Source organism: Microtus pennsylvanicus, chromosome 13, assembly GCF_037038515.1.
Source record: "Microtus pennsylvanicus isolate mMicPen1 chromosome 13, mMicPen1.hap1, whole genome shotgun sequence".
Taxonomy (NCBI): Eukaryota; Metazoa; Chordata; class Mammalia; order Rodentia; family Cricetidae; genus Microtus; species Microtus pennsylvanicus.
Genome location: NC_134591.1, coordinates 56,842,379 through 56,869,586, shown reverse-complemented (window position 1 = coordinate 56,869,586; position 27,208 = coordinate 56,842,379). Strand labels below are relative to the sequence as shown.

Sequence of the window (27,208 nt, the reverse complement as noted above, 5' to 3'; positions counted from 1 at the left end):
AAGGACCATTCCGGGACCACCCATGGTTGTTGGCAGCCCTTGGGTTTCGGCCTCAGGTGGGTGTTTTAGGATAACCGGTCGTCACTTTTAAACCGACTTCACCATCCAGTTGGGAAACAGACAAGAGCAGGCCCAGGGCTCACTGCATTCACATTGTACTAGGGTTGAATCTAGAAGTTCACGAGGTGTCACAATGAGAACGTCCCCCGACCAGTCATCCTGTAGTTGTGGGAGCTGAGGCTTGAGTTATGCATCTGTGTACTCAGGACTTCCGGGAGCCACAGACTCCTTCCCTGAGCTGTTCAGACTCCAGGAGCAGCTTCTGGGAATGAGAGGGGATGGATGAGGTGATAAAAAGAAGCCGAGCCCCTCTCCAGAGCATCATCAGGGTGACACAGGCAACAGGAGACTCCCCCTCTTATTCTGGGACTTGTTTGGATGTAGTTTCAGAAGAAAGCTAATGGCCATGCAGTGGTGGTGCATGCTTTTAATTCCAGCACTCAGGAGGCAGAAGTAGGCAGATCTCTGTGAGTTTGAGGCCAGCCTGGTCTATAGGACTCCAAAGTACAGAGAAACCCTGTCTTGTGGAGAGAGAGAGAGAGAGAGAGAGAGAGAGAGAGAGAGAGAGAGAGAGAATTAATGTAAGCTTGGGATATGTGCCGAAGTTCCCCAGGGGCTCCTTGCTATAAAGCAAATTTGAGTTCCTTACATCTATGTATGGTCTGAGACTCTGTGTTTTTATTAAGTTCCCAGGTGAGGCCACAATTGCAGGCTAATGGCCACACATGGATTTACCTGAGGATCTGGGAGACTGACTAGTGCCAAGTAGAAGCAGCCAAGGCATCGATCTAGAAGAGAGCTAAACCAAGGGAAACTAACCGATGATGCATAAATGGAGTCAGAGACCAGGATGGAAATACAGAAAGACAGGGTAATAAAAGCAAAACAAAACAAAAATGAAACAAAAAGACCTAACGAGACAGTTAAGAGAAGCCGGGAGACAACATGGAAAACTGATCAGTCCAGAAAGACTGGGAAAAGAGGCAAGATATAAGATGGGAGAAGCGACAGCTTGCTATGGGCAGCTGGGGACCAGCCCTGTGCTGACACAGGCTCCCAGTCTCAGCCAGCAGTAAAGGGATGGCAGGCCTGAGCGAAATGAGACAGCGAGGAGCCAGAGCATGAACCTGGGCCCTAGCCTTCCCACATCCAGTCCCAGAGAATACGCCTCTCTCCCAAACCTATTACCCACCCTCCTTTTTCCTGTGCATCCAACCTTTCCCTCTCCTGGACTCTTCCAGAAGGCCTTAATAATGTTCTAGTCTATTCCGTTGTTTTTTTTTTTTTAAGACTGGGGTGGTGGCGCACACCTTTAATCCCAGTCCTCAGAAGGCAGAGGCAGGCAGATCTCTGTAAATTCCAGGGCAGTCAGGGCTATATAGTAAGACCCTATCTCAAAAACAAACAAGCAAAAAAGACCTTTTGGACCCATGTCACACCCCTGTGGTATTACCCTCCTTCCCTTTCCTAGCTGAAGATCTGCCCACACTTCAAACAGCCCTGGCTAGGAGGTCAGTGGTGGGCATCAAGCCCCTGACCATTCCCGGTCCTATTGTTATTCTTTGTCTTCCGGCAGCAGCTATCCCTCTGGCTTTCTCCCACCTGCCCCGTTCCAGCTTCTTTGTCAGCTGGTCCTCCGCATCTGACCTCAGATCATCACAGCTGCGTCCCGAGCCCCCTCTTCACCCTGTATGCCACTTTTACTTAGCTTCTTCCAAACCCACAGCCTTGATGGTCTTCTCTAGCCAGAATCTCATGGGACCCATGTTTAGGTCAGGCAGTGTCTGCTTCCACTTCAAACTCAGCACAGCTAAAGTCAGAGGTATATTCCTCCTCCTCCTCCTCTCACACTGGTCTCCCTCCCAGGCTTCCGTCTCAGCATGCTGTCCCATGTCTCTCTGGTGTCTGAACCAAACATTGACCACACTCTCTACAGCATCACCGAACCCTTTATTCTCAAAATGCCTTTGTCTTTGCTCATTTTCTCATTTCTCTCCATTTGCAACACCATTTTCCTGGTCCAAGCCCCTCTGAGTGCTCTCTCTCCTCTCCCTCTCCCCCTCCCCTCCCCCTCCTACTCCTCCTCTCCCTCTCCCTCTCCCTCTCTCCTGGATGACTGAGTCAGCCTCCTGAGCATCCTCTTCAGTCACACAGTAGACATCAGGAGCTCTGCAAACTGCAAATACAGTCCCAGAATCCGCTGCTTGTGACTTGGGTTTGCAGAATGAAAGCAAGCCCAGCTCAGAGACTCTCCCCAGAATCACTTTGCTTGTGCCCCGTGCTTTCTAGCCATCTGGCTTTCTTCCAGGCCCTTGAACACTAGCCCCCTTTCTGCCACAGGACATTTGAGCACACTGTTCCCTCTGTATAGAACTCTGTTGTTGATACCAGGTATGGGGGGACATGTCTTTAATCCCAGTACTTGGAAGCAGAGGCAGACAGATCTTTGTGAGTTCGAGGCCAGCCTGATCTACACAGTGAACTGTGTTGGTTATGGCAATGATCGCTGGCTGGCCACAAGTGACTACTGAGCATTTCAAATATGGCCACTGGGCAACTGAAAAGAACTGAATTCACAGTGCTAACTAATTGGTGAAACTTAAAAATTTTCAATTTAATTATTAGAGAATTATTTTGAAAACAACTTGAGTAGGCAAATCTCTTGCTTCGTTCAATCGTGTTTTCTGTTTGTTTTGTGACATGGTTTCTCTACATAGCTCTGACTGTCCTGAAACTCGCTCTGTAGACCAGGCTGGCCTTAAACTCACAGAGATCTGCCTGCCTCTGCCTCCCTGAGTGCTGGGATTAAAAGCGTGCGCCACCACTGCCCGGCTCAATCTTAGTTTTCATGAAGTCTAAATACAATTAATTAATTTAAGTTTCTGGCAAAAATTTTCACGACAGAATATTATACTATATGTGAAAATATATGTACGGAATGTGGGAGACTTAGTTAATAATGTGAACAGTTTCTCTAGTAATTGTTTATGTTGGTGACATACTAAGAAGTATTTTAGACGGGCAGTCTTTGAGTTTTGTCTCATACTTTTTTTTTTTTTTTTTTTTCGAGACAGGGTTTCTCTGTGGTTTTGGAGCCTGTCCTGGAACTAGCTCTTGTAGACCAGGCTGGTCTTGAACTCACAGAGATCCGCCTGCCTCTGCCTCCCGAGTGCTGGGATTAAAGGCGTGCGCCACCACCGCCCGGCTTGTCTCATACTTTTTCCCCCCTACTGTCACACACTCTATGAATGTGCCTGCCCTTGACTCCCTCTGTTTGCGCCTGGGGTTTTGCTTGCACTTTCACTTGGTGAACATCTGTCTCTCCCATCATCCTCTGAGCTTTGTGAGAGAAGGCTGAGACTAGCCCTCTGAGGAAATCAACTACTCGGTCCAGAGCTGGTTTGCACTGCCGCCAGCAGATACCAGAATGCCACCTGAACTCATTCCACCCACCCTGTACCTTTGACCACGACAGTCCCTAAACATGGTCAGAGAGCCTGCTCTCTCCCCCTACTTAGGAGTATCCTTTGGTAGTCAGACCCTGACCTCCCAGACGGAAATCCTCCCACACAACAGGCCTATACTTCTTCAGGGAAGTGTCACAAGTACTTCTTAATGAGGATGCGTGCGCCGACCACCCGGAGCCCGGCTAACACACGTGTGTGAGACCCTAGGTCTGGAATGGCACTGGAGACTCATTCCCCATAAGCTGCTTGCCAACAAGGCCATATTCCGATTAACAAGAGTACTGATGGGGCTGGAGAGATGGCTCAGTGATTAAGAGCACTTGCTGCTTTTGCTGAGGACCGGGGTTCAGTTCCCAGCATCCACACCAGCAGGTCACAGCCTCCTGTAACTGGTTTCTGTGAGTACCTGCATGCATGTGGTGCACAGAAACTCACACAGGCGCACAAACGTTCCGATAAATGTTTTAAAATCTTTAAAAAAAATGCAGAGAAACCTGGTGACCATCCTCTAGATATCCCTAAAGTTTGCCATTAGGCTATTAGGGGGCTTGTAAAATCGGGCCTTACCCTTCCTTGCTTCTATGTGTACCCACCAAACCTCAAACCCTGAAGATGAATGGAGAGCTTGTTTTCTTTGTTTGTTTTTTAATTTGAAATAAACTTTAAGCCGTCTCCAAGTCAGCTCAGCCCTGACATGGATCCCAGTTGTGTAAGGACTCTCATCTCCAACAGTCAAGTCACATAGCTGGGAGTGCCACACAGGCCAGGAGAAAGCACTCTCCCCCTTGGCAGCTGCTCCAGCTTTGGCTCTGGGCTGCCCCAGCAACTCCTCCAGAAGGTTCCACTCCTTAAAGTTTAGGTTCAGATGCTGGGAAACGTTCTCTCAGACATGTCTTCCAAGAGCATCATAAACTGAGTGTGTACAGCTGGGCCACAGGAGGGAAGTATCCTCGATGACTTCAAAAATCAAGAATGTGTGTGTGTGTTGACGTTTTCTGATGTGGCCATATGTGCGCCTGGATATGCACGGATGGACAGATGGATGGATAGATGGGTGGGTGGGCGAGTGGAGGATGTGTGGACTTGCTGTCCCAGATGCTCCAGTTCTGGAAAGTTCCTATGATGCAGTACAGCACAAGACTCTTCCACACAGATCTGGAGACTGGTCACCGTGCCTAGGCGGGTCCTACTGATGTAAGTGGTCCTGCTGTCCCTGGCTGTGGCTGCTGCTGCCCTTTGTGTCTCCGAGAGTTGGCGCCTGGCTCTTTGCTGTTCTTCCTAGCCGTATGCCTGTTACCATTCTCCCTCCGGCCTTGGCCCCCCTTCCTCCTCTTCTGCCCTGCAACAATCGGATAGTGGATAAAAATCAATGAAGGATGCTCAGATACCCTGGGTGCCCAAAGGGTTCTCAGGAGGTCATGGCAAGGAAGTTAGGTAGGAAGGCAAAAGGAGATGGCCTCAAAGCCTCTTATGGCTATAGCCTCTTCAGTTGACCGTATAGCATGAGGTCAAGAAACAGTCCCTAGGGACTTGTCTCTGCCATCACTTCCCAATGCATACCAGGTACCCCCCTTCGCCTCAGCCCTTGGACCCCAAAGACCCTAGAACATTTCCTGACTGTTCACTGAAGGTATCGGGACAAGTGGGACAGTCCCTACTCCCCAACACCCACCTCTGAGACCAGCCAGGGTGGGCGGACAGTATCTACCTCGTTGCTAACTTCAGGCTCTGTGGCCTTGTCTGAATGGGTCCAAGTCTCTGGACCCACCCCAACCTGCTTGTTCTTCGAGGGTCCTTCTAAAATGAACACCCAGAAGAAATGGAACAGGAATCATGCCCACAGAAGTTTCAACTTTCTGCCACAGAGCATCTCAGGGCACTGTCCTCAGCCAGGATATGTCCCCACTTTGCACAACTTGGGACACCGGGCATGATGTAGATATAACTGGTCCCTGGAGGCAGAGGCTGCAGCTCACCCTCAGGACATGGCGTCTTGCGCACTGTACACTTCCGGGTCTCTTTGGTGTCAGTGCAGGTGGTGTGGTCTCCCCCAGGAGCATGGAGCACCCTGCGTGTCCGCTCTTCCGATCCCTTCCGGAAACCGCACAGCTTCCTCTTCTTGGAGCAGGGACCCCACGGAGACCACTCACTCATTTCACATTGTGCTGACGGGAGGTGAGGTAGGAGGGAGGGAAGGAAGAGGCAAAGGGGCCGCCCCCTCGCCCCTCTGGTCCGTCTGAGTGCCCCTGGGGAACTCTCATCCACCCACCCAATCCCAGTTCAAACCTCGGGCCACAGAGAAAGAATACCCAAAAGGCGGTTGCTGAAGGAGAGCTTTCTCTTGCCCCGTCCTCTCACCCTGTCTTGCTCCGCCCCCTCACCCTGTGCCATCAGCCTCTGTGACTTCCATCCAGCTCTCTGCTCTCGGCTGTGGGCCCTCTGCCTCTGGCATCCGCTCCTTACCAGGGCTGCTGCACTCCATGGTGCTGTTGGCTGCTGTGGAGCCCTCGGGACAGGCTGGATAGCAGCGGCCCTTGTGCAAGTACAGGCCCTCCTGACACTTGGTGCAGAAGTTGTGGCTGAAGCAGGCCTCACAGTGCTCAATCTTGCATTCTGCAGACAGAAGCAGAATGGAGTTTGGCCCCGGTCAGGATGGGCAAGTTCTTTTATCCCTGGCCTCAAAGCCTACCACTCACATCCAGTCATAGAGGTCAGGATCTTGGTCTAGAAGTGGGATTGCTACAGAGGAGTCTTTCAAAAGGGAGGGGACAAAGAGAGGACACTGAAGTAGTCATTCCTGAGCACTGACTGGGATGCTTGCCAACAAGTTAACCAGAACCCAAAACAAAGTCTCAGAGCCTAGAACCCAGGCTGAGGCCCAAGGGTTTCAGAGGAGGAGGGGCCTTCTGGGCTTGGTGGAGACAGAGAAGACTGGTTCAGCATCCCAAGGAATCCCAGAGACCCTCTTAAAATAGGGCTGGCTGGGTGGTGGTGGCACATGCCTTTAATCCTAGTACTTGGGAGGCAGAGGCAGGCGGATTTCTGTGAGTTCAAAGCCAGCCTGGTCTACAGAGTGAGATCTGGGACAGGCTACAAAGCTACACAAAGAAACACTTTCAAAAAACAAAAGGAGCCCGGCAGTGGTGGCGCACGCCTTTAATCCCAGCACTCAGGAGGCAGAGGCAGGCGGATCTCTGTGAGTTCGAGACCAGCCTGGTCTACAAGAGCTAGTTCCAGGACAGGCTCTAAAACCACAGAGAAACCCTGTCTCGAAAAAAACCAAAAAAAAAAAGAAAAAAAGAAACAAAACAAAAAACCAAAAACAAAAGGAAACTAAAGAAAACAAGAGTAGGACAGAACGGGAGAACGAGCTCGCAGGCAGCACCTGTGTGGTACCCCTTCTCACACTGCTGGGCACCCACAGCACCCCAGCACTCGGTCTCCTCCTGCCCCGAGCAGAAGGAATCTGCTCAAAGGAGTGGGAGCAATCCCAGGGCAAATTCCTCTCCCTGTGCAAAACCATGTGCCAGGAACCCCTGGGTTGGACTTCTGGGTCCCTCCCTTCCTCCTCTTGCCAGCTCCCTCCTTTGCGGGAGGTGGGCAGAACAGGGCTTGACTGAGAACAGACAGGCCTTCCACCGTCTCCCCTCCCCAGACTGGGAGGTATTGGCTTCCTCAAGGTACTGGCTCCTCCCAGTCTCTGGCACCTGAGGCAACAGCTGCCAGCCTACCAGACTCTGGCACATCCAAGAACGCCCCCTCTTCCTCAGTGCCCTGAAGACCAAGAGGGCAGCTCCCAGAGCCCACTTCATCTCACTGAGCTACTCACCCACCTTCTTCTGTACCTTTGTCCCGGTGACTTATTTTCAACTTTGCCTCCCTTCCTCCTGCCACCTCTTCCTTGCCCAACCCCCCCCCACCCCACTCCCACCATTTGCTTAGACTCCTGGGTTTGGTTGCCAGTACAATAAGAATCAAATAACAATAGTAGCTACCATTTATTGAGTGCCAGACACCAAGAGGCTTATAGGTGTGTCCCTCAACAGCCCAGGGAGGAAAGACGAGCACTCCCAATTTAAGGAGAGCTGTCAGGGGACTGAGCTACTCCCAAGGTCATACAAAGAGCTAGGAGCCAAGCCCAGAGCAGAATTCAGAAGGCTTTTCCCCTCCACGCCTCGAATCTACCAGCTTTCAGAACCTCTGGCCCCGTCTATCCAGCCTCCCTCCAAAGGCTTTTGCGATCTGAGATCTGGAAATGAGTTCAAGGCACCGAAGGAAGGAGGAAACATTGGTATGGTTCACAGGGTGCCCCCCCCCAGAATGTCCCAGGTGTAATTACAGGAATGGGATGGAGACAGGGCAGCACGTGCCTTGTAACACATGGAACTGTGGCTGGGGTGAAAAAGCAGAGCCAGAAACCATGGGGACTTGTGAAAGAGCAGAACGGCCAGACGGGGTTCCCTGGAGCCAGGGTAGTGACTAGAAGCAGGCATGCGCACTAGGTTGTAAGTCTCAGAAGCATCTCGGTGGCTGGGGCGCAGAGGGTTGGCTGGATGGACAGGCTATGGAAACGGTGCAGGAGACAGGTGTTGGGAGTCTAGACAGGACAAGGGGAAGGAGGGGCAGTAGCTGGGCCGGGGTTAATGAGTGGGCTGGGCAGCACAGTGAGGGACTAGCTTTGGGGTCTACGGCTTGACAAGATGAGTGGGGACAGTCAGAGTGACCTGTGGGAACAGAGGTAGGTGCAGCTATGGAGAGAGAAGGGTAGGGTGGCGTTACTGGTTTCTACACAGTGGGATTATGGGTAGAGCCTCTAGGAGGATGTGTGCCTGTATATCTGAAACAAGAGTGCGCCTCATTGTTCTGTGACCCCTCTGCACTCCTCATTGGCCATTACTAACTAGTTCAAAGCATAGTCCTCCAGGGCCCAGGGCCTCTCCATCCCCACCCCGCCACCCACACACTCACTGATGCATTTGTTCATGTCGGGGTTTCGGGCATCAAAGTATCCAGGCGGGCAGGACGGCAGGCAGACGCCCACCTGGCGGATGTCGTTCCTCTCCAGCAGAATGAACAGCTTGGGCGAGCACTTGAGGCAGCCGTTGACTTCTGAACAGAGCTCACAGCCCTTGGCACAAGCTTGGCTCCCCTCGGCACTGACTGCAGGGTAAAGAAAGCATGAGAAGGTGGCTGTAGAGGAGCCTCCATATTTCTGGGCTCCCACAGAAATGGGAGGTGATCCTTTGGGGGCTTCGTAGCACAAAGGGGATGTGTATCTCGAGAGACAGGGCTGGGTGAACAGCTCTCAGCAAGCCCAGAGCCCCTAAGTAGTGAGTGTTCATGCCTGGATCTGCACCCCTAACTTCTTACTGGCTCCAGCACATCCAAGTCTGGACGCCTGCTCTTTATCCCCAGATTTGAAACTCAACCGGTACCTTCCTGGAACCTTACCCTAACTCTTTCCAAGAGAGGAGACTTCAGCCTCAGGTACCCAATGAAGCTTTTCCATTGTTGGTAAAGATTTAAGATCGAGAGGGATCCTGGATTAAAAGTTACAAGGAGAAAGACTGAAAGATAACTAGAGTAACTGACACCTAGACTAATGATCTCAACCTGAGAGATTTTGCTTCCTAGGAGGCATTTGACCAACTTTTTTTTTTTTATGACGAGTCTCAGGTAGTCAGAAGATGACCTTGAACTTCTGTCCTCCTGCCTTCAGAATGCTGGGATCCCAAGTAGATGCTTGGTTTTTGTGATACTGGGAACCAAACCTAGGGCCTTGAACATTTGAGATAAGCACTCCACAGAGCTAAATCCCCAACCCTAAAGACTTTAAAAAACAGATTTATTTTAATTGTTCATGTATCTCACACACACACACACACACACACACACACACACCATGTGCATGCCTGTTGCCCTCAGAAGTCAGAGAAGGGCCTCAGATGATTGTGGGTCATCATGTGGGTGCTGGGAACTGAACTCTGGTGCTATTAACTGCTGAGCCATCTCCCCGGCCCCTGGGGACTTTACTGATCATGACGACCAGTGAGTTGCTACTGGTATCAAGGGAGTAAAGATAAAAGAAGCCAATGTGTGGACCCTCCCTGGACAAAAAGAATCGTGTGGTCCAAAATGTCTGTGATGCTGACATCCCGGTTTAGTGTTCTCTTTGAAGGCAGCGCGACCTTCCACAGCAGCTCTGAGACTTAGGTTTCATCCTGTCCTTCACTAACTGTTCAGCTCACACTCACCTGTCACCTTCCATGTGCCACATGTGGAGTGAGCTCAGGGGTCAGGTGTTAAACTGAGCCTCTTTGCAGAGGGACTGGCCTTCAGCTGAGCAGGCACCCATCCATATGTGAGTGCCGGCGGCCCTAAGCCAGCAACAGCAGACTCAAGAGTCCAGGACAGCCACCATGTATGGTGGTTCTTGCATGTAATCCCAGCATTCTGGGCAGAAGGTTATGAATTTGAGGCCAAGGTTAGAGCAATATAGTAAGAGGCTGTTGAAGAAGGAGGAGGAGAAAGAAGGAGAAAGAAAGAGAAGAGAGAGAAGAAAGGACTCTCAAAGGAGGTGCCATGTTGCCTTTTTTGAGGGACCAGTAGAAAATTTGTCCTGTAGAGCACAGAAACAAGGGTGCTGGAAGGAACAGGACTGGAGAGGACAAAGGAACATGCAGATTATTTGGGGGAGGGAATGGTGGGAGATAAGGTGTCTTCTCTCTATCTTGCACTAAGGAACTTCAGTCCTGTGGGCAGTGTTTCCCTTCAAGAGCCCTTTGCATAGGATTCTTCGAGATGTTAACAGGAGGATGTGGAGGAGAGCCCTGCTGCAGGTGAGCCGTGGAACCAGTGCATGGAATGAATCTCAAGAGGACTGTCTGTCTATCTGTTTTTTTGTTTGTCTGGAACTAGCTCTTGTAAACCAGACTGGCCTCGAACTCACAGAGATCCACCTGCCTCTGCCTCCCGAGTGCTGGGATTAAGGGTGTGCACCATCACCGCCCGGCCTATCTGTTTTAAGTGTGCTATGATGCAAGCAAGTGAGTGTGCAAGCATGCACCCCCACGCGCATGCGTATGGAGGCCAGAGAAAGACACTGAGCTTTTTCCTCCACCACCCTCTGTTCCACTGCCATGAGACAGGCTCTTTTACTTGCCCTGAAGCTGGTTATTTTGGCTAGGCTCGCTGACCCGTGAGTGCTCATGACCGGCCTGTCATCCACCCCGCAAGGCGGGGTTATGGGCGGGCACAGCCATGCCTGGTTTTTGTTTTTCTGTAATGGGGAGCTGCTCATGCAAACTTAGGTCCTCCTGCTTGCAGAGCAAGTGCTCCTACCCACTGAGCCAACTTCTCCGTCCATCGGGATTTGGGGCTTTATTTCTATGAGTAGTAGTAGTTGTTGTGGGTGGGTGGGGCTAGGGCAAGGTTGGTGAGGAGGTTGGTGTGCCTGTGTGTGTGACTGCAGTTGTGTGGAGGTCAGACACACCCTTCCGCCTTTATATGAAATCTAGGGACCAAACTCCAGTCATCAGACTCTGCAGCAAGTCCCTTTTGTTGTCCCTATTTATTTTTGTTTTGTTTTGTTTTAACATTTACTTATTGTGTGTATATGTATGGGCATACGTGTGTGTGTGCATGTGTGCGTGCATGTGTGTGTGTGTGTGTGTGTGTGTGTGAGTGTGTGTCACCGTGTATGTGAAGAGGTCAGAGAACACTTTCTAGTTCTCTCCTTCTGCCGTGTAGGTCCCAGGTCAGGCTTGGCAGTGCCATCTTGCTAGCTCTGCTTTTAAATTATAAAATATTTTTTAAGTCTTTATTTTTGGGGGAAGAGTTTTTTGTTTGTTTGTTTTTGAGACAGGGTTTCTCTGGGATTAACCTCCATCTTGTTTTTGTCCCCCCCCCCTTTTTTTTGGTTTCTTGAGACAGGGTTTCTCTGTGGCTTTGGGGTCTGTCCTGGAACTAGCTCTTGTAGAGCAGGCTGGCCTCGAACTCACAGAGATCTGCCCTCCTCTGCCTCCCGAGTGCTGGGATTAAAGACATGCGCCACCACCACCCGGCTTTGCTTTTGTCTTTTGGGACAGGGTCTATACTATGAAACCTGGCTGTCCTGGGCTTTACTCTACAGAACAGGCTAGCCTTGAGCTCATAGAGATCTGTCTACCTGTTTCCCAAGTGCTGGAATTAAAAGTATGTATCACCATGCCCAGCATTTATTTGTATTTTGAGAAAAGGTCCACTATGTAGCACAGGCTGGCCACAAACTCATGGTCCTCTGCCTCAGGCTCCAGCAGCCTGGGATGGCAGACACTGCCAGAACCCTTTTCTGCAGGGCCTTTCACAACCCTGATGACAGACCTATGTGTGCAGTGACTCTCTGGGAGGGGACAGAGAAAAGAGGCCCTTCCCAGACATTTTGGCTGCAGACCACTTGGTTTCATTGTTTACTTTTGAAACTTTTACTCATGTAGCCCAGGCTGCCCTCAAACTCCCTATGTAGCCAAGGCTAGCCTTGAGCTCCAGCTCTTCCTTCTTCTACTTCTGAGTGCTGGGATGCCGGGTTTGTGCCACCACATCCGGCTTTATGACGCTCTAGGGATTAAACACAGTGCTTTGTGCACACCAGGCGAGACCTCTACCAAGCTTCGGCTTTCAAGACAGAGTCTTACAGTGTAGCCCAAGCTATCCTGGAACTGCTACGTAGCTCAGCCTTCCTTGAACTTGAAACAATTGTCTGTCTGCCGAGGGCTGGGAGGACAGGTGTGAGCCACCACACCCATCCCATTATTATGATCAAGCCTCCTTTCTTGCAGACAAGGAGATGAAGAGGTTAAATTACTGAGCCATGATTCATTAGCCAGTGTGTGTGTCCCGTGTAGGCACCGAGAACACAGCATACGAAAGGCAGATGGAGGCTGTTGGCGAGAGCGCGGAAAGCAAGAGCGTCTAGCTCAATGAGTTCCTTCAGGTGAAACTTGTTTGCCTGGAGTCAGTGCTACTAAGCTGGTGAAAATCAAGTATCACTTTCGTTTTGTCTGGCGTGCTCACTGCAGGGGCAGATACATAACGGCACTGCAACTCTGCAGAGTCTTTCGGCCCTCGTTCAGCCGTGCACCGAGGGTGTGGGTCACTGTGGAGTTTAGAGACTGCTTCCATGCCATGCAAGGTCCTTTGAGTCACTGTCCTGTTTGCTACGGAAAGGAACACTCACTGGCTGCTTGCCTTTGCATGAGTGGTTGAGATGACCCGAGTGTCCCCCAGTCTTTACAGGGGGGTTTTATGGCTTTGATTTTGTTTTCAGCAGCGGGGGATGATACAAAGCCATCCAGTGCTAGGAAACAGTTTACCACTGAGCCACATCCCCGGCCCTCTTTTTACTTTGAGATAGGGATTCACTATTTGCCCAGGTTAGCCTTGAACTTGCTTTATCGATCCAGGCTAGCCTTGAACTTTTCAAGCCTCCTCCCTCAAGCTCCAAGTACTGGGACTCTGGGCCTGCACAATGAGGCTTGACTCTTGATAGCAAGATTTCAACATTCATTCTCTCTTCTTAGTCTCCCTGTTAAGAACAGATTTGTCCCTGGCGGTGGAGGCGCACACCTCTAATCCCAGCACTCGGGAGGCAGAAACAGGCAGATCGAGTTCAAGACCAGCCTGGTCTACAGAGCAGGCCTTCTAGGCCAGCCAAGGCTACAGAGAGAAACCCTGTCTAGAAAAGCAAACAATCAAAAGAACAAATTTGCACAGGCCCCCTCATTACCCCACAGTCCACTCAACCAATCACACTGCATTTTTCTCAGTTGACGCTGGTATTGGCTAAGAAAGTGTGCTACACCCAGGGTTAGCATAGGGGGAGCATGGCGAGAATGGGAATGTGGGAAGCTGAAAGAGATTCAAGGCTGAGCCAGGGAGAACCTCACACCAATAAAAGAAACAAAGACACTACCCAAAGGCAGCAAGGGAGGCTGACGGGAGCCTTGGTCAGGATTTCACTCTAGAAGGCCCCCTCAGTACGGTGGACAGAGGGCTGAAGAGGTGGCAAAGGAGGAAGCAGGAAGATCGCTGGGTTAAAACTCTCAGAATGGGAAGGTGAGCAGTATCACTCACCTGTGGTCCTCTCTGGAAGCCCAGGCAGGAGGGTTTCCACTCTGAGGCTGGCCTATGATACGTAGTGAGAACCAGCTTCTAATAGCGGTGAGCTGGGGCAGGACCAAGACTGGGGAAGGGGCAAACAGACCTGGGATCTGAAAGCGGTGATCCCACAAGTGGGGCTCAAGAGATGAAGTTTGTCAGTAGACAAACAGTAGAAACATCCATTCAGGGCAAGGGGCACCAGGCATGCTGTTGCAGGACTATGATCCCAACCCTTGGGAAGTAGAAGCAGGAGGATCTGGAGTTCAAAGCCAGTGTTGGCTACACAGCAAGTTCTAAGCTAGCCTTGACTAGGCTACACGGCACTCTGCCTTTAAAAAAAAAACCCATACAAAACAAAACCAGCCACTCCCCCCCCACACACACACAAAGGACAAAAGAGATGGCAAATAGGCCTAGAGAGTGGGAGGCAAAGAGTGACTGGAGAGGGTGAGGTTAGCCTTGATAATCCCAACGAGAGCCTGGTTAAGGATCCTAAAAAACATCCTGAGCCAGGGAAGCCACAGGAAGAGGGTGCTCATCGAAGAGGGAGGCACCAATAGGCTGAATGCCCCAGTCCCATAAGGAATCTACAGCAGATACAGTTGACAACCACACTGGGAGTCAATACAGGAGGGCCAGAGGGCAGGAGCAGGGCATAAAAGGGACAGAGTAATCTAAAGACGAAGCAATGTTATTGCTTTTGGGAAGAGTGACGGCGGTGGAGCAGCAAGGTGGGGTCAGTGCTGGCAGAATCCTCAAGAGGTAGGGAGTGTAGGGGTAGAGGGGCAAAGCTCTCAGGCCATGCCCCCACAGCCCCTGTGCTGCACAGAGAAGCAGAGGAAGAAGGGCTTAGAAAGAGGTAGCCTGGGGATCTTGGGGAGGTGGGAGCTGGCAGAGTGGGAGAGGAACCAGGTTTCCTAAGGGACGGCACTGGGAGGGGGCCAAGACATGTAGCTTTGAAACATGCCTACAAGGCTGGACCATTAGTGGTCACTGACAGTGTGCCTTTGAGAAGGGCAAAGCAGCCAAACTTCAGCGATCTGGGCAGTGGATGGAAGGGAAGGCTCCTGGAATAAAGCAGAACAAAGCAATAGACGGAGAGCAACGCTAGCACTCCGGAGACCAAAGCAGGAAGGTTGCTGTGAGCTCCGGACCACAGGGTACAGAGTGAGATCCTGTCTCGAAGAAAGTGGGTGAGAGGAGTAAGAGAAAGAGAAGGAGGAGGAAGAGCAAGAAAGTAGGAGAAGGGAAGAGAGGGAGGGCGGGGCTGGGGGAGGAGGGATAGGATGCCAAGACTCAGAGGCAGAGACAGTGATGAAGACCTGCAGAGATGGAAGGGTCAGGGTACAGAGATGAGGTTACAGGACTGACTGGGTTAGAAGAAGATCCAGAAACCTGCATAAAGGTTTGGAAGCTCACATGTGGGGACCCAGCGATGGGTAGGGGTCAGCTTGGTGAACCAAGGACTGTTTACCAGGGCAGAACAGGAGCCCTGTGACACTCTTAGCTTAGGGAGTCACGGGAGAGAAACCAATGGCTGGAGGAGGGGTTCCATGGAGGCTGGCCAGGTGCTCACATGGGGAATATGATCTTGAATGGAGAACCCATGGGAAATGACGTGTGTCTGAGAGATGCATAGAGGACACAAGAGGGGAGGGGTTGGGGCTGGAGCTGGTGGGTAGAGTGCTTGCTTGCCTAGGGGGCATAAAGTCTAGGCTCCAACTCCAGCATGACATCAGTCAGGTATGGTAGTGCAAGTCTGTAACCCCAATATTCAGGAGGTGGAGGCAGGAGGATCAGAAGCTGAAGATCTCTCTCAGTAGCCTGGGTTATTTGAGACAAAGTCTCAAGTTAAAAAAATGCAAAGGGGGGGAGGGGGAGAGGAGTGGGCGGAGGGGAACGGAAATGGGAGGCGGAATTTTTTTTCAATAATAATAAAAAAAATGCAAAGGGGAAACTGAGGCTCTGTCATTCCCCACCATTCACTGCACAGCGAACAGGATCCTGGGACTTCTGGGAGCTGAATGCTAGGGTATGGTGACAAGGGTCTAGCCAGCACCAGGGATGCAGGATTGGCACTGTGACAGATAGCTGCAGAGGAGGAGTGGGCACTCACTCTCTGAGCCAGCTGGTGAGGGGACGGCCACACGCCTCCCAGGAGCAATAGCCCTAAGGTGCAAGGGCCCTAAGGTGCTGAGTGTCCAGGAGCATCCCCAGAAGGAAGACAAGGCTTGGTCCCACTGGCCAGGAAAGGGCCAGACAGAACTCCCTCCTGCTGCTTTCTGTGAAGACTGGGCCCTGCGCTGCCAGCCTAGCTGAGGAGGCTACTCAGGCTCAGGGAGGGGGAGGCGCTTGGAGAGGACATCGGCCTTTCCCACTTGCCCCTCTACTGCCTCTGCTCTGGAACCCTTGGCTTCCCAGTCATATCTAAAAACGTATTTAAAACAAAATTCTGTGCATGGATGTTTTGCCTGCATGTATGTCTGTGTGCCACATGCGTGCCTGGTGCTAGAAGCCAGAAGAGGGTGTTGGGTCTCCTGGAACTTGAATTATAGAAGGTCGTGAACCTGGGAAACGAATATGTCCTCTGCAAGGCCAGCCAGTGCTCTCAACCACTAAGCCATCTCTCCAGGTCCTCATGGGCCCTTTTCTGGTCAGACAGGCAAGGCTGTGCTGCCATGGTGCCGCCCCTGCCTCCGGCCTCTGTCAACCCCGTGTAAAACCCATTCAAGCTTCAGTTGCAGGCTGGGGGTGTGGCTCAGTGGTAGAGGTTCACCTCGCACGTATGACGCCCTAGGTTCAAGCTTCAGGACAGAGGTGAGGAGGCTGCTGTTGCCTGGCCTGGTGGCTCAACCAGCCCTTCTGTGAAACACAGCTTCCTGTTCATGGTCCCTCCTCCCCAGCTCATCCTCCAACTCCCAACAGCCTCCTCACCAGGCATCCTCTATAACCAAACACATGGTGACCTCCCACCTCTACCTGAAACACTGAATCACTTCTAAAAGTAAGACCTACTTTCCAGGGGGTCAAAAGGTTTCCCCTTGGTAATCCCACCCACTTCCTTCCTCGACCCAATCCCAAACAGTAACCACTCCCCCAAACATACCACTCTTTCCTTCTTCTATGTACCACTCTGCAGCTTTCAGGGCCTCAGAACTACCTTTCTCCTCCAGGAAGTCCTCCCTGACCACCTCCCTGCAAGTCTGGATGGAGTCTTTTCCTGTGGTCGCCTTTCCCCACCATTTGAATCCATCACGGTAGGTTTAACCTCTTGTTGCTCTTTCTGCTGAGATGTCTCCTCCTGTCACTAGAAAGGGCTCCGGTGGACAGAATCTGTCTTGTTTCTGAATGGGAGCCCAGGGAAGGATGGAGACTAGCGAGGGCTGGAGCTATCTAGAGTTGGGCCGAGGGTAGTGTGTGGTGGAGGGTCTCAAGGAGGGTGTGGTGTGGGCATAGACGGTGGCAAGCATCCATTGCTGTGTAGGGAGTGGTGCTTGGCACATGTGGGGACTCAGGTGGGCTAGGTCAAGGAGGGATTCGGTGAGAGAGGCCCAAGAGGTGTTGGTGAGTAGAGGATGAGGAATGAGGCCTGGGGAAGGAGAGCAGGAAAGGCCCACACAGGGCCTTCTTGGGAGTGGGTCTGATTCTGGATTCCCTGGACCAGAGGCTATTGTGGCACATTCACTGAACCCACGGGGGTTGGGAGTCTAAGTCAAAGGGAGCGTGCTTGTAGACCTTCACTGTTTCTCACAGGCGCCAGCTCCCTGTCTTCTCTCTGAGGCTGGCCCAGATCTGCACTGGAAGTCTCTTGGTGGCCTCTCCCCAGCTGCAGCTCAAGAGAGGGCAAGTCCAGACTCCTTAAGGCAGGGAGGAAGAGCATCGCCACTTGGCCTCTGCTCCTCCCTGCAACAGTGACGGCAGCCTGGGTGCAGCTCTAGGCAACGGGGTGCAGGGACTCCTTGCCAACAGTGGGGGGGCTTCATCCCAACCAGTGGGAATTCCATTCTGATGGGTGCCGCCTTCCTATGGGACAGAGCCCACTGCGAGGGACTGGGGGGAGGTAAAAAAAACTCCCTGAAGTTCGTGGTTAGCCAGCTCTCAGCTCCTCCTGCCTGCATCCACTTCCCGAGCAGACACTGAAGTCCTCCCCAGCTCCCGGGACTCTCTCAGCTGCTGTGCTCCCTAGTTTCACAACACTGGCTAACTGGTGTGCTCTCCATCCCAGGCCCTTTTCAAGCTCCATCTGCCATAGGTGGAGAGCTCTCTCTTCCTCCTTTCTTTTTAGACAGGGTTTTACTATGTAGCCCAGGTTAGGCTCACTATATAGCCCAGGCTAGCTTTTAACTCATAATAATCAACAATCACTGCTCCTGCCTCAACCCTCCCAAGAGCTAGGATTACAGATTTTCACCATCATGGCTGTATCCACTGGTTTCCAGTGTAGTTTCTATGGAGGGAGACAAGAGGGGCAGAACTGGAGCATGGGCAGTGGGGGATGTAAGCACCCAAGTGGGAGCAGGCAGTGGGAAGATACAGGGAGGACTCAGGACAGGACTGAGTAGAGGGTCCTGGAATCAGATAGGGAGCTAAGGGAAGGTATGCTGGGTTGAAAGAGGGCTTAGTGAGATTTAGGGACCCTAGAGCAGGTGAGGTAAGAGAGAGGGAAGGAGAGGGCCCTTGGTGAGTGGGAGGGGGCTTCCCCGGGCTTCCCTGGGCTCTCAGACCTCAAGATCACACATTTCCAGCTTCAAACCACCAGAGGACCAATCAGATCTCACCAGTGGCTGCTAGTGACTGACTGACACACCCAAGAGGGATGGCAGTGGGGCAAGAGCCGGAGGGCTCTTCTGCACGTCAAGCCATCTCCTCAGCTGGCTGTTGTCCAGCACCCTTCCACACACGCCCTAGCCTTCCTTCTTCCTCCCCCATGCCCAGAAACCATAGCACAAAATGGTCCTGGAGAACTGAAGTCTGAATGGGACTTTACATTGTACAAAATTGCTTTAAAAAAAAAAAAGAAAAAGAAAAAGAAAGAAAATAGGCTGAGGAGATGGTGCATCAGATAAAAGTACTCGTCACACAAGTCTGATGACCTGATTTTGGATTCCCCAGGAGCCATGTAAAAGCGCGACCCTGTATCAAAAACATCTATAGTCCGGGCACCGCTGTGTAGACGGGCCAGCTAGTCTGACTCAGAGCAGTGAAGAGATCCCGTGTCAGGCAAGGAGGGAAGACAAGGACTGACAGCCGAAGCTGCCCTCTGACTGCCACACTCCAAGCTGTGCTGTAAGAACCCTCCCCCACGAACACACGCACGCACACACACACAATTTCTAAATACACAAATACATATAACATTTACACATCTATCTAAGGTTAGGGTATGCGTGCCTGAGGCCCGGGCCCTACCGCCAGCGTCACAAACAAGCCAGCAGCGTACTCATGTCCCTATCTGTGCTCCCCAGATGTCTGGCTGTGCTCCTGAGCAGCAGCATCGCAGCCTCACAGAGAGTGTTTCAGTATCACCAAGCAACAGGTACCTGCTGACAGCACCTACCCTCATGCCCGCTGACCCTCACAGCGCTGGAGTGCTCCCTTCCCTGCCCGATGCCCTAACGTGTGCAGCAATCCAAGCTGATGCACAGGCGGCCCAGGCACCGGGTGTGGCTGGGTCAAAGTCAAGCGGACGGAAATGGCTAGGTTTGACAGCTACAGCTGGAAACCTGTCCTACTGAACCCACCTCTGAGCTTGTGTGAGTGCCACTGCCTTGATCCTGGGCGTGATGGCTACCTGTGTCGGTGGGCATGTGGCACCCACTGGTGAACAGGAGCGCTGTGCCTGTTAGTGACATTTTCTCCACGTCTCTCTGTCTCCCTGCCCCCCCCCCATTTCGGAAACAAAGGAGAACTGATTATAAACTATTAAACCATATCTGACCCGCGGAGTCCAAAACACCGGCCACAACAGAGCCATGGGGAGGACCGCGAAAGGCCTCGCCACAGCCGCTGGAGCCTCACTGTCCCTAATTGTTTGCTAAGCTGGCGGAGGCTTCACCAATTCCCTGAGCCTCCCTCCCCGGGCTGTGGAGAGCCTTGGCCCTCAGTCTTCTCTGGCTCGCAGGCATCAATCCCATGAGGAAAGTGAGGCAAGGGGAATTGGGAGAGCCTTCGGAAAGACTTCCTTCCTGCGTGACACGACCAACCGTCCTTGATGGGGGGATGTCGAAAGAGGGACAAAGCCTTGGGAGCAAGAGGCCCCCACCCAACTCTCTGGCAGGGTCACAAGCACACACTGGCCACTCCCGGTACACGATGCCCCCCCCCCCCGCAGCTATTGAGCAGAGGATTAGGGATGTCTAGGTCAGGCAAGGAGTTCAAGTTAATGCGGAACTTTAGGAAACTCTGTTTTAAAAGGCACTGGGCTCATTGGGCTCCATGATGAATAACTACAAACCAAGCATTAAGGAAACTGAGGCAGGAGGATGAATGCAAATGAGAGGCCTACATAGAGAGTTCTGGGCCAACCAAGGCTACATAGCAAGAAGGAGAAGGAAAGAAAAGAAAACTGGACTTGCCATTCTTTCCTTTCTTTCATAAAATATTTATTTTTTTGCCGGGCAGTGGTGGTGCATGCCTTTAATCCCAGCAGGTGGATCTCTGTGAGTTCGAGGCCAGCCTGGTCTACAGAGTGAGTTCCAGGACAGGCTCCAAAGCTACACAGAGAAACCCTGTCTCCCAACCCCCCCAAAATTATTTTTAATTAAGCATAGGCATGTGGATGGTATGTGCACACCACACGAGTGCAGGTGCCCACAGAACTCAGAGGTGTCATACCCCTGGATTTACAGGTTGTAAATTGCCCATTAGGAGCTCTGGGAAACTGAACCCGGGTCCTCTGCAAGAGCAGTCAGCACTTTTAACCACTGAGCCATCTATCCACCTAACTCTTTCTGTGTTAGCTGTGATTTTTAAAGCAGGAGTCTCTCTCACTGTATTTCATCAAACTCTGGCATTGGAGTCATGGCCATCCTGTCCCACCCTCCCCAGAGCCGGGATTATGGGCTTTTCTTATGTTCAGAATTCTTGCAGGGCGCCCCACACAGCAAGGTCATTGCCACTGTAAACTGCCTTCTCTGAAGGGCGTGCTGGCTTCGGTTCTGGGAATCCCACAGGTTTTAGTGACTGGAGAAACTCACCTACCCTTCTCTGTCATCTAGCGAGGGAAGCTGGGTGCCTGCTGCCCAGATGTGCAGCGCCCCTGTCCAAAGGACTGCTCTTCAGAGAGGTACCCTGTCCGCCTGAGCCTGGCTGGGGGAAACGGGGGCATCTCGGGCAGGGACTCGCATCACCATGGATACCCTACAAAGCTGGTGTTGGGTCAAAGGGCCTCCTGGAGAGGCGTTGAGCCAGAAAGTAGAGTCTCAAAGAGGAAGGAAGAGGTCAATAGTAAGGGGTTTACAGGCCAGTACATCTCAACAAATGAAACCACCCACCGGATAATCCACAGTCCTCACAAAGCCCCGCCCACACCGAGGCCCTCGGTGGCTCAGCCCAGCAGGTACTCACTCCGCCTCTGCCTCTTGCCCTTGATCCCGCGGCTGCCTACAGCGAGGTGCGTCCAGCTCAGAACCAGGGCCACCACACACAGCCCAAGCCGCATAGTCGTCACTGGTCAGCCCCGGGTCCCCGGCGGGAGGGGTGGTCTCTTGCTAAAGGCTCTGAGGCTGGGTCAGTGGCAGGAGGCGCAGACCTGGGCAACAGCCCAGACCCTCCATAATCTCAGCCGTGAACTGAGCGGTTATGGAACCGCGTTCTCCATCGGGGGAGGGAAAGTGAGGTCCTATCCTGTTTGAAAGTCACCTCGGGGGGGTCACATGGGAAGTCTTGTCACTTCAGCAGAGCGTTACCCCCAAGATAGACCTGTGGGTAAGGAGAGAGAAGGGTTAGGTCCACGGGAGCCCCTGATTTACACCTCTTCCCTTCCTGTGGGTTTTCTTGCCCTGGACTTTGTAGAACTCAGGAGGTCTGGGCACTGCACACTCTATACCACGCATCCCTGAAGAAGGAATCTCATTCTCCTACTTCCAAGCATCCTTTATCCCAACACTGGGGATTACTGGAACATAAAGACAGCCACATCAAACCAGATGGCGTCCTCTCTGATTAATATTGGCTAGTTCTAAGTGGAAGTCCTTCTATAAGTCTACCCTATAGACCTTGTGCTGCAAGAATATCTGATATTTGAAAAGGAGCCCTCTTTGTCCTCCTAAGAGTGACTCCTCAGCTTTCTCTTCCTGGTGCTCATGTGCTTTTCACCTGTCCCAATGCAGAAGTCAGAGTAGTGGCCTCTGGCAAGCAGGCAGACTCTGCATGGCCCTCTGGGGTTGGAGGGAGAAAAGGAAGTGAGGGTTCCCCCCTCAGCACACCCCCCCCCCCAAGCCACAGAAACTCTGACACAGCAGGCCTGGCGGGCCTGGCTTTTGTGAGGGGATAAAAACAGCAGCAATGCCCGCCCTGGCCAGAAACACAGAGAATGACGATAATCCCCAGCGCAGAGAGAGCCAGGGCTCTGGACCCAGTGGCCAGGGTGATGGGGGCAGGGGCACCCGTCCCTGCCTGACACATCTGAGCTTCAGAGTTAATGAAGGAGCAACGGTGAGAGGTCCATTCCCACTCACAATAGAGGCTCGCCCACACGCTGCCTAGAAAGTGCAAAGGGCACACCCACTTAGGTTCACCCGGTGAGCTTTTGACCAGTTCACCCAGGAGGCTCTGCCCAGGGGCTAGCTGTCTTTGGACCAGTCATTTTGTCTCCTTGAGCCTCGGGCTCTTCATCTCTGAAATGGGGATCGGCTCTGCCCTAGCTCTAAGCTGTTTTGACTTACTAATGAGAAATCTGAGATACTAGCATAGGGCCTCCAGCCCTCTCTCCTCTCCCCTCCAGCTCCTCTGTGCCCAGTCTACCCCTGGCCTCCCAGAGAGGCCCCAGCAGAGCCCACCTGCACTGGAGATAAATCATTACCCCCTGAGGGAGTTCGGTACCTCCCTCCTCCCTCCTCCCTCGGAGGCCTCTCCCGCTGGCTTTGAAGGCCAGACACACTCAAGTGGTTAAGCTGCCCGTGAGAAGTGTTTACATGAACCTGATGGATCCCACCTGGTGCTGGTGCTGGAGCCAGCAAAGATGCCCCCCACCACCCCTGGTGCCCTGTGGGCTGCCACCGCCTATACCCACTCCCTTCCCCTGCCAAGTACCCCGTGCCAAAACTTCCCAGCCCTTACGTCACACTCCAGCCCCCACAGCCATGGATATCCAGCCAAGGGGCTGGATGTGGACCCTGAAGGTCCTCGGTACAGACTTCAGAGTCAGGCTGCCTGGCTTGCAAGGTCAACCCTGCTGGTGTATTAGCTGTGTTACTTTGAGTTAACAAAGTAACACAGCTTTACTTTGAGCCTAAAAGCCCCGAGTCTACTTTCTAATCTGCAAGAGTCTGGTTTAGGAATAGCTTAGCGAGCTCATCCATAACTTGCTTAGAACAGGGTGGGCAATAGTGGGGTCCCGGTTAATGTAGTAATATTTGTGTGTGTGTGTGTGTGTGTGTGTGTGTGAATGAGGTTTCATTGTGTGTCAATGTTCCTATGGTCCTGGATAAAGGAATTTAATTAACATCTTCTGAATCATCTGGGTACCAGGTTAAATGCAGAGCCCCAGCATGAAACTGTCACATTTGCATGTCTCTCTGGTTGGTGGCCCTGGTCCTGAAGCTGTCACCTTTCAGGAAAGCCTGTGTCAGACAGTGTGTTCGTACTGGGCAGCTCTGACCTGCCAGTCCTTGAGCCTGCAAACACTGCCTCAAATAAGTCTAGGGTCAAGCCTGAGTCTGACTTTGGTGTCACTGTGTGGGGTCCATCAGTCAGATGAGATCACCTGGATGTCACTGTGCTCTTGGTGTCCACACAATGATGCCTCGTACTTCAAAGGCAAGGGCTGAGCAGCCCAGGCAATGGCAACTCCTTCCTGGCCCTCCTTACTCTCCACTCCATCCTCCCAGCTTCCCCTCTGGCCTGCCATACTCACCAGGTCCCTGGAATCCCTGCCACTGAGAACCCCCTGCCATCTCCTGGAAACCTGTCTTTGCTTGGGATTGGGGGGGGGCAGGTGTGAATTTCAGTGGCATAGGTAGGGGGCGCCGGCTTCCCCCTGGGGTGGAAAGAATTTTAAATACTTTCGGGCACTGTGTATCTTTATCTCCAACCAGGCAAATGAGCTAATAGTTCACCCGCACCAGGGAGTATAAGCAACAGACAGGAGCAAAGCAGTGTGGGTAAAGAGCAGAGCGGTACTCCCTATGAAGGTGTAGCTACAGCCATAGCTGATCTCAGGCAGGAAACAATGACCTAATATTGCCAGGCTATCTGACATTTTGCGGGAGTGAATTAGATCAGAGACTTTGTGGTACCACACATTCCCCACCTCGGAGGTTCCCTTTCCCTCCAGCTCCTCTTGGTCCTACCTGGGTACTCAGGGGACACCAATACTGTGGAGAAGGACAGGGAGAGGAGCTAGGAGCAGAGGACCGACTTTTAAATACCCCTCCTTGTTTCTAATAGTGTCTGATTGACTTTGGGTGTTGAATCGTTCTAGCTCCCATGTTCATTTTGGAGGTTTCCTTACACCCTGTTACAAGAGCCGTGGACAGCGTTCAAGGCATTTGGTGGGAGCTAGAACAGGTTTGCTGGCCGGGACAGAATTCCACTTACTGGGCGTCTCCTCCCACCTGGCAGGGGCTAGACCTTCATTTGCTCCATCACAAATGAAGGGGCAAGGTTGGATTACAGGGAAACATGGTCCTGTGAAGTTAAGGACAGACGATTTTAAATATGCTTCGCTACTGGGCAGAGTATCTCGAGGCTGGCCTTTACAAAGAGCTGAGGCTTGTGGGCCACTACGGCTGGGGGGGTGGGGAGGATGGACCAGGGCAGGTGAAGCGTCTGGGGGCCAGAAGCTGAGCTGGCCAGAGATCACAAACCGAGGTCACATGGGTCAGGGAGGGGAGGACCTAAAGGGAGGACTCACGCTGGGGAAAGGGGACTCAGCTGCGGTGGAGCTGAAGGCGGGAACTCGGTCTGAGTAGGGGGCTGGGGTAACTTTCACCTCCTTGCCTGCAGCAACACTGTTTGGATAAATTGGTATTCCGTCAGATGTCGGATGCAGACCCAAAAATGTAAACCATGTTGATGCCTTCTCATTAGCCCAACACTCCCATCCCTAAGATCTTCCAGCGGCAGAGGAACAACCATTTGCCAGGAAGAAGCCGAAGTATTTCGGGGCGGGGGTGGAGCAGAGTGCGTGCCAGTGGGACCTGCGGGTATCTCAGAGAAACATCAGGCGCGCGGTGCAGAGACTGTTACCACCCTGTCGCCCCCAAACCCTGGAAGCGGAGAGAGGCTCCACTCCCTGCGAGCGCCTGCAGCGCTTACGTCCATTCATCCTCCCTTCTCTCTCTTTAAGAGAGGGCCTTGACAGGTGCCCGGGGAGCGGACCTGCTGCCCCCACCCACATGTTCCCAGCATCTGTCTGATCTCCCCGCGAGCACTGCAAATGTGCAGGATTGGGTCTCCAGAGCCAGGCTCACCCTGACGTCCCTGAGTGGCCGCAGCACACCTTTCTCAGTCAGGCCACCGCACAGCTCATGGGCCTTTTACCACGTCGGGCTTGGAGGAGGGACCCGGTCGACGCGAATCGGGCTGGGTCGCGTGGGTAGGGGCTAGGTCGCAGCTGCGTCGCCGCTAGGGTGCGTGGGTCGTGGTTGGGTAGTGTGGGTCGGGGCTAGGGACTCCGGTTGGGTCTGGGTCGCAGCTGGGTTGCAGCTGGGGTCCTTGGGGCACGGCTGGGATGGGTGGGTAGGGGCTGGGGACTCGAGGCGGGGCTGGGTCGCGTGGGTCGAGGTTGGGTTACAGCTGGGGTGCGTGGGGGCACGGCTGGAGCTGGAGGGTCGCGGCTGGGGAATCCGGGAGGGGTGTCCCGAGCTGATGTGTGGCGGGACGACAGGATGGGGTAGGGATCTGCGCTGCCTCCCAGGCTCCGGCTGCACCCCGACGGGGACCCGGGACCCGGGGCGGAAGACGCGGGCCGCGGGACTCACCTGGCGCAGTGGCCGCGGCGGGGCAGCCCGAAGGGGCGAGGGCGCGGCCACTGGGTCCCGCGCTGCCGTCGGCCCCGCGCTCCGCCCGCCGCCCAGTTGCTCAATGCCCTCTCGGTCGCCAGCGCCCCGCCCGGCGCATTGGTGCTGGGGCGGCCCGCGCGGGCCCCGCAGTCCGCCGCCCGGGCTCTGCGCCCCGCGCCCGGAGAGGGGCCGGTCCCCGGCTCGCACGAGGGAGGGAATCCCCCGGCGCCACCCCCGGCCGGCCCCCCTGCCCGATCCGCAAGAAAAAACGGACTGGAGCGCCGGGCCCGGGACTCCGTAGCCCCCTCCCGCACACCCGGACTAGGGACACGCCGTCTGCACGGTGTCGAACGCTGCGAGCTCACGTTGCCTCTCCCCGCCCCGCGCCAGCTCTTCTTGGGTCAGAAGCAGGGGCCCAGGACGCTTGCCAAGGCCCGTGCCCTCCATCAGAATCTTGGAAAGGGGGCAGGTACAAAATGAGCAGGGCTTAGTGGTCTGGCCAAATCCTCCTTCTCTTCAGGGTCAGACCTTCAGTGCCTCTGACCAGTTGAGGAGACCGGGGTGAGGAAAGTTTCCTACTGGAATCAATATGGGCCATCCCACAATACAGTCACCAGTCCCGTCCCTGCTCCTTCATTCATCGTCTGTGTGACCAGGACTAAGTTACTTAACTTCTCCGAGCCTCCCGGTTCTCATTTGCTTTGAGGGTTCCATGAAATGAAGGATGCCGATGCCCAGTTCCGGGCAGGAACTCGAAAAATGTAAGATGAGAAAATGAACAAGAAAGGGTTACAGACACCTGCAATGACCTAGAGGAAGGTTGAAGTCAAACCTAGAGAAAGATGGTGGTAGCCACACGCCTGAGGGTGGCAAATAGCGTCGCCCACCCTCACTTCAGACTGGATGGAGAGAAGCTCAAACTGCGTTTGCAGTGTGTTCAGTTCCAGCAGAGAATGGGCTGATGGGGGCGGGGGGGGGGGCGGGGTGAGTAATGAAGACAGACTGTGGGATCTCCTTAGAAGAGGAGGGAGTCCTGACTGTTGAGCCAAGAGCATAGGGTCGCTGGTAGTGATGGGAAGTGGTGGTGGTGGTGGTGGCAAGGGTGGAAAGGCCCCTGGGGGGTTCCGATGGCCAGGGAGCAGCAGGGTGGCTAGCCAGAGGAAGTGAAGCTGCTGGCTCTCCAGTGCCCAGTGTCTGGGCTCACACTCAGAAGCCTCCCAAGTCTGTAGAAGCTGGTCCAGGGCCCTCAAGCCCCCTCCAGAGGCCCTCCTTGCTCCGCTGCCCCAGCCTCCTCTGGGTCCGATCAGCCCTTGGCCACGCTCTGCACCTAATCAAACAGCCCTAAATGCCGAAAGCGCACTGTTTATTTTATTTTATTTT

The 27,208-nt window shown here is 53.3% G+C and overlaps 1 protein-coding gene across 1 annotated transcript; it reads right to left on the bottom strand.

Annotated features, from left to right (window-relative positions):
* Positions 1 to 4,166: 4,166 nt before the first annotated feature.
* Rspo1 (R-spondin 1) lies at positions 4,167 to 26,012 on the bottom strand. The gene is made up of 6 exons (XM_075945005.1): positions 25,808 to 26,012; positions 21,231 to 21,584; positions 8,496 to 8,687; positions 5,991 to 6,140; positions 5,504 to 5,692; positions 4,167 to 4,866 (listed from the first exon to the last, which is right to left on the bottom strand). Exons 2-6 carry the CDS (start codon positions 21,322 to 21,324, stop codon positions 4,703 to 4,705), a joined length of 789 nt encoding a protein of 262 aa, XP_075801120.1. The 5' UTR covers positions 21,325 to 21,584; positions 25,808 to 26,012; the 3' UTR covers positions 4,167 to 4,702.
* Positions 26,013 to 27,208: the final 1,196 nt, after the last annotated feature.